This window comes from Agrilus planipennis, unplaced genomic scaffold (genome assembly GCF_000699045.2).
Source record: "Agrilus planipennis isolate EAB-ADULT unplaced genomic scaffold, Apla_2.0 scaffold19, whole genome shotgun sequence".
Taxonomy (NCBI): Eukaryota; Metazoa; Arthropoda; class Insecta; order Coleoptera; family Buprestidae; genus Agrilus; species Agrilus planipennis.
Genome location: NW_020438954.1, coordinates 277,397 through 284,024, shown reverse-complemented (window position 1 = coordinate 284,024; position 6,628 = coordinate 277,397). Strand labels below are relative to the sequence as shown.

Genomic DNA, 6,628 nt, shown 5'->3' with positions numbered 1-6,628 from the left:
TTTGAGCTAAAATGTTTAATAACTTTTGTACTTTCAACTGCTTTAATAAGAGGGAAATTAATTTATAAAGAAATGAAAACGACGTTTTTAATTGAGAATAAGCTCTTTCAATAAGGGAGAAATTAATTTATCAAGAAATAATTTGGGGTTGAATGAAGCTTATCCCGGTAATTTATAACTATTTAACTCTTATCGGTGTTCTCACAATTTTTATGCTATCAGGTCGCTAAAAATAAATACCACATTGATTAATTTTTGTAATCATTAATAACACTTATATTTGTAATGTATGCATTATACTTATATTTCACTACTCAAAATAAGGAGAATAAGTAATATTTACAATCATAAAAAAAATCTTAGTATTCATGCTTCAATATTTACAATAAAAATTAAATACAAAATTGTGCTGAAAGTTTATTTAGACAGTATTTACAAATACAAGCTAACAATGGTACAATGAAATATAGTTTTGTAAAATAACACATTATTCTACTTTACTTAAAAAAATTCTTACATTACAACATAAAAACTACTACAATAAAAGTTACAAAATTATCTTAAAACATAAAGATTAAAAATGATTTTATCACAAAACTACTTAAAAATGTCTTTTAAAACCTGGTGACTGTTTAAATCATCCAATAACTAAATGGATTATTATGCCTCAACTTCACACTGACTAAAATACATAGTTCATAAACAGCAAAAGAGCTTGTAAAGATAAAAGTGCAATAACTTGATCTTTTAATACAACACCCTGTTACTTTATTTCATTTTTAGAATGCAATAAAAGATAAATTAAAAATAAGAAGTAAGCATGACTTTAACAACCTTCAACTAATAGACTGCAATTTTAAGATTATCTTTTAAAAATCCTCTGTAAGTTTAAATTCGTTACCAATGTTATCTGAAGTGACTCCAATCTTTTGATATTCACCTACTTTCTTTTCAAAGAAATTTGTCTTGCCATCAGTGGAAATTTTGTTCATAAAGTCAAACGGATTCTTAACATTATAAATCTTATCACAACCCAACTCTACTAAAAGACGGTCAGCTACAAATTCGATATACTGAGACATCAGTTTGCAATTCATACCAATTAGGCTTACAGGCAAAGCATCAGTTAAAAATTCCTGTTCAATTTTAACTGCATCGCGAATTATATCTGTTACTCGCTCTTTTGATGGTTTTTGAACAATATAAGAAAACATTAAACAAGCAAAATCACAATGCAAACCTTCATCGCGAGAAATAAGCTCATTAGAAAATGTCAGTCCTGGCATAAGACCCCGTTTCTTGAGCCAAAAGATAGCAGCAAAACTTCCTGAAAAGAAAATTCCTTCCACAGCTGCAAATGCAACAACTCGTTCTGGGAATGTTGCATTCTTACTGCTGATCCAATGAAGAGCCCAATCAGCCTTCTTCTTAACACAAGGCATGGTTTCAATAGCATTGAAAAGAAATTCTTTCTCTTCTGGGTCAAATATATAAGTGTCAATGAGAGTACTATACATTTCTGAATGGATATTTTCAATGGCAATTTGGAAACCATAAAAGCAACGAGCCTCAGTTACTTGTACTTCTTGACTGAATCTCTCTACAAGGTTTTCATTTACAATTCCATCAGATGCAGCAAAAAAGGCAAGTACATGTGAAATGAAATGCCTTTCATCATTTGACAACTTATCCCAGTGGGCAAGGTCCTTAGAAAGGTCTACTTCTTCTGTTGTCCAGAAGGAAGCTTCAGCTTCCTTGTACTTTTCCCAAATGTCTGGATATTGAATAGGAAATATTACGAACCTTCTTGGATTTTCTCTAAGCAATGGTTCTACTTGTGGATCAAACTGCACCATATCTTTAATGTCACTGTTTTTCGAGTTAGAAAGTGGAGCATTTACTTTATTTTCCGTTAAAATGGAACCACTACTGTATTGTAAATTTAGGCGGTTATTTTTGTTACCCACAAGCTGATTTTCTTTATTTCCCATGTAAGGCATTTTAATTAACTTGCTATAAATAGAACAATCACATGTAATAATTAAAACTTACTACTTTTTAAATCTTACCTGATAAAACTATTAAAAAACAAAGAACAGCAACTCCTACGTTCACAAGAAAATAGACGATTTTCGCGCCATACATGAACCCCTTTCTGTAAATAATCTCCCCTCTTCGACCATTTCAAGTATACTTAAGGTTAAATATGTAAAAAGGGCGCTAAACTTTTACCGCTAACAACGATAAGGACAATAACCTTATAATTTAATAATATTTACAAATGTTATGTTTTTACATTATTCATTTGTAGGGAAAACACGGTATATTATAGTTTCATTATCTGTAACGCAGCTTATGAAATTTAAATACTTTAAACATGAGATGTAAGATCATAGATATGTAAAATTAACGTATATTGCACTTTTTGTATGTTTGAACGAAACCGATTACGACGATTGACGAAAAATAACGACTACTACAACAACAGACAAGAACCATTATAGTGTAAATTGATTAACTGTTTTGTTTTATTCATTAGTGTTAATTGGTTTTCAAAGCGAACACCAGCAGAGATAAAGATGGTTCTAGAAAGTACTATGATTTGGTAAGCTGTGGCTTTTTTTGTTGATCGTCTCTTTTTAAAAAGTCCCTGTTTTACACTTCTAACCTATAAGTTGTACTGTCTTGTGCAAGTCATTGAACATTTGTTTAAAATAACTTATTTTATTTAGTGTGGATAACAGTGATTATATGCGAAATGGAGACTTCCTTCCAACTCGATTACAAGCTCAGCAAGATGCAGTTAATTTGGTCTGTCATTCAAAAACAAGATCCAATCCTGAGAACAATGTGGGGCTATTGACATTAGCAAAGTATGTTAAAAAAAATTTCTTTAATTAGTTACTTCATGGTCTTGTCTATCCATTTTCGCCTAACAAATGCTTTAAAAAGTTATTTTTAGTATTTGCCATCCTATTTTTTACCTTGTATTTGTTAAAACATTTTTACTTAAAACCACCTGTAATTAATTTGTAGTAAGAACAAAGAGATCAGAAAGTTGATTGAAATGCGCAGAATTATTAGTCGGCTAAGTAAATATTATTTAGATGTAATTATTTGATATATTACCCTGTTAGAATACTATTTGTAAACATCTGATATGGACTAATGATGACGACAAACAACTAGAAATTATCTCCTGATAGCATAGATTTTCTTTGCTTGCTTATGTTCTTATTTTCCTTTTCTTAAATTTCAGTGTGGAAGTTTTAGCAACCCTTACCAGTGATGTGGGCCGTATTTTATCCAAATTGCACTTAGTCCAGCCTGATGGAAATATAAATCTTCAAACTGGAATAAGAATTGCTCATGTAAATCTTTTGTGTTTATGCTTATTGAAATATTTTCTAAAATTTTGTATTACTTTTATATTAGTTAGCATTAAAACACCGACAAGGAAAAAATCACAAAATGCGTATAGTAGCATTTGTGGGAAGTCCTGTTGCAGCTCAAGAAAAGGAACTTATTAAACTAGCTAAGAAACTAAAAAAAGAAAAAGTTAATGTAGATATTATCAATTTTGGCGAAGACTCTACTAACACTGAAGTCTTGACCACCTTTGTTAACACCCTTAATGGAAAGGTAAAATTAAAAATATGAAGCAAATGTAAATGTAGTATTAAATCTTATGACAAATTTAGGACGGTACTGGAAGTCATTTAGTCACTGTGCCACCCGGACCCCACCTATCTGATGCTTTAATATCATCTCCAGTAATTCAAGGTGAAGACGGAAGCGGAGGCGCGGGATTAGGAGTACCTGGATTCGAATTTGGTATTGATCCCAATGAAGATCCTGAACTTGCTCTGGTATGTGTATTCCTTCTGGATTTTTATTAAAAGTTGTTGAATGTTTGTGTTGTGTACTTTCAGGCTCTTCGTGTATCAATGGAAGAACAACGTCAACGCCAAGAGGATGAGGCTCGTAAGGCTAGGGAAGCTTCCGCGGCCGAAGGAGGTAAAGCAGCACCCATTAAGGAAGAACCAAATGAAGAAGCTCTGCTAGAAAGAGCATTGGCAATGTCCATGGAAGAGGGTGAAATCCCGAAAACAGCAGGAGCCACTCAAGCTCCTGTTGATTTTGCAAATATGACAGAAGAAGAACAAATTGCTTTTGCTATGCAAATGTCGATGCAAGATGCCCGTAAGTTTTTTATTTCCTGCTGTGTTTTTTTAATTTTAATTCTTTTTTAAATTGTTTGTAGAAGAAACAAGCACTGCAGAAAGTAAAAGAAAAGAAGAAGCAATGGAAGTGGAAGGTGATGAAGACTATTTAGAAGTTATGAACGATCCGGCTTTTCTACAGAGCGTTTTGGAAAATTTGCCTGGCGTTGATCCACAATCTGAAGCCATTCGTCAAGCGGTTGGTAATCTTAAAGACAAAAAGAAAGATGGAAAAGAGGAAAAGAAATAAATTAATTTATGATCATAATGTCTAAACTTTTTAAAATTTGGAAACAGTATGTTAAAATCAGCATTTGGAGTAGTAAAAACAGCTATTTTTGGCTGCATAAATGCAAAAATATTGTAAGGTAGAGCATCCAAAGTGTCGGGATATAAATGTTCAATCCTGCAAAAATTGAATAATAAAATCAGCATTGAGACATAGAAAGACAATGATAATTACAATTCTATAGCAATAACAGCATCAGTATGCAATAAGTTTGCATCAGGTGATGACACACTACCAGCATAAACATCCACAACCAAAGGATTTGCTCTTCTTTTTAAGTAATCAATAGTTAAAGGTTTTATTTTAAAACTATTCTCCACTAAAATATCTTCTGCAATATCAACAAAAACGACTTTCTCAATACTCAACAAGTTCTTTAAATATATAAACATTCTGAATTCAGCACATCCAAATTCGACTACTTTTCTCATGTATTTCTTCCACCTATAATCCAAGAGAATTTGCTGTACTGCACTGTATCTCTGCTTATAAACTGGAGGATCAAACAGTAAATTGTTCTCAGCATCTTGGGTTTTTTCAAAACTGGAACATGTACACTGAAGAGCAAGTAGTGCTGATTTCTGCCTATGAAATTGGAAGCATTTATAATTTCTAAAAAGAAACTTAAATAAGAAGTATGCAGCATGAAATAATAAAATCATGGTTCATGACTAGATATAATTCTTCTTTAATTAATTTTAATATAACCACATAACTAACCACAAACGTCAAATTCGAAAATAATAGTTTTTGACGCTTGACAACTTGACAACTACCCGCCATCCTTCACAAGATTCAAATAAGATTAGATAAAAAATAAATAATTTNATTTTGATGATTGACAAAGTTGACAAATGACACTGCATATAATGAAAACTGTAATCTATAAGTATATTCAATTACACACGGCGTAGCACCTGTAATCAGAAAATTATAACATTCGAAAATAAAAAAAAAGAATGGTTTCACAATCGACTGTAAAAGCCTAGCTACTATTCATTTAGCATGGTAGTACTTTTCTAAAGAAAATGTTAACAAGTTATAGACCACTGTCTAAACTTTTTAACTACGACGATTTTGCTAAAATTACCGAGTTTTATACTTTTAATAGATTATTACTGAGAATTTGAAAAACCAATAAAATAAATTCCAACATTCGTTTTTTACTTAAAAACGATTTCTTAATAAGGGTTGATACGGTGAGTAAAGATTAGTTAGAACAAGTATTGATGTGAAATTCATTTTAGTTTGAGCCAAATTCATCATAGTTTAGTTATGTTATCGTCTACTGAATCTGCCTGTGGCGTGCTGATGAGATATCGAAATCGTGTTACACGTCTGGTAATTTCGATAAATTATTAGCCAAGAACTTATCTGGCAATGAACTTTGTTTAATAAATTAGTAATCTCACCTAACTTCAGGTATGGATGTAACAAATCTTTGCTGATTGCAGACAATGTCTAGTAATGGAATCTCTGACCTTTCCCTATCATTATTGTAATATCTTCCATTTACTCTTCCAAGAAGATGAACACTATACAGTATCTCATTCATTAAAACCTCATCAGATGAAGTTGTTTCTGCGATGTAAGGATACTCGATACTTTCGATAAATTTATAGTATGTGTCTTCATAATGACTAATGCTGCCTTCAGAGTAATCACAGATTTTTGGCAAAATTTCATAATCGTACATTGGAGCACTATAACTTTGATATGTACAAATACCATAAGATTCATAACAAGTGTATTTCACTCGGGAATTTTTGTCCGTGCTTCCAATTGATTGATCAATCAATGTAAATGACTTGTCAAAACGAGATAATGCTCGATTAAAGGGCCAGTCATACACCAACGAACTTTTCACGAACACAGCCATTTGAGAACAAGCCCCTAAATGTTCAGTACCCTTAGGGCCAAAGCCAATATCTTCGAAATAAACCGTATATTGAGGAAAACGATGGGTGATATTGATTGCCCTAAAAGTTATGTTAAGTTTTAAAGATTAAAATCATTGTCATGAATAAGGAATAGTATGAAACTATAACTTAATATAAAAAAAGAAGAGGAAGAAAAGCGCAAAATTTTAGAAAATGGAAAGAAAGAATTAGACAGT

At 31.7% G+C, this 6,628-nt stretch overlaps 3 protein-coding genes across 3 annotated transcripts in view; 1 reads left to right on the top strand and 2 right to left on the bottom strand.

Moving 5' to 3' along the window:
* LOC108742955 overlaps positions 1-5,264 on the bottom strand; it is a 16,875-nt gene extending 11,611 nt beyond the window's left edge. Inside the window, exons 1-2 of the mRNA XM_025974892.1 lie at positions 4,687-5,264; positions 4,493-4,629 (exon numbers count right to left, since the gene is read on the bottom strand). Coding sequence (XP_025830677.1) covers positions 4,493-4,629; positions 4,687-5,174 — 625 coding nt within the window. The 5' untranslated portion in view covers positions 5,175-5,264. The remainder of the gene's footprint in view (positions 1-4,492; positions 4,630-4,686) is intronic.
* On the bottom strand, positions 595-2,375 carry LOC108743458 (ribonucleoside-diphosphate reductase subunit M2 B). Its single transcript, XM_018479032.2, has 2 exons — positions 2,070-2,375; positions 595-2,013 (listed from the first exon to the last, which is right to left on the bottom strand). Exon 2 carries the CDS (start codon positions 1,998-2,000, stop codon positions 870-872), a length of 1,131 nt encoding a protein of 376 aa, XP_018334534.1. The 5' UTR covers positions 2,001-2,013; positions 2,070-2,375; the 3' UTR covers positions 595-869.
* LOC108743450 (26S proteasome non-ATPase regulatory subunit 4) lies at positions 2,481-4,484 on the top strand. The gene is made up of 7 exons (XM_018479020.2): positions 2,481-2,605; positions 2,733-2,873; positions 3,260-3,371; positions 3,436-3,642; positions 3,702-3,869; positions 3,933-4,203; positions 4,265-4,484. The coding sequence occupies exons 1-7, from the start codon at positions 2,580-2,582 to the stop codon at positions 4,471-4,473; spliced, it is 1,134 nt and encodes a 377-aa protein (XP_018334522.1). The 5' UTR covers positions 2,481-2,579; the 3' UTR covers positions 4,474-4,484.
* Positions 5,265-6,628: the final 1,364 nt, after the last annotated feature.

What these genes read in the sequence shown, in the direction of transcription:
- LOC108743458 (XM_018479032.2), bottom strand. Translation starts at nt 2,000, where the DNA reads ATGCCTTACATGGGAAATAAAGAAAATCAGCTTGTGGGTAACAAAAAT.
- LOC108743450 (XM_018479020.2), top strand. Translation starts at nt 2,580, where the DNA reads ATGGTTCTAGAAAGTACTATGATTTG. An exon ending in GGGCTATTGACATTAGCAAA is followed by an intron (nt 2,874 to 3,259) that starts GTATGTTAAAAA and finishes CTTAAATTTCAG; the next exon opens with TGTGGAAGTTTTAGCAACCC. An exon ending in CTGGAATAAGAATTGCTCAT is followed by an intron (nt 3,372 to 3,435) that starts GTAAATCTTTTG and finishes CTTTTATATTAG; the next exon opens with TTAGCATTAAAACACCGACA.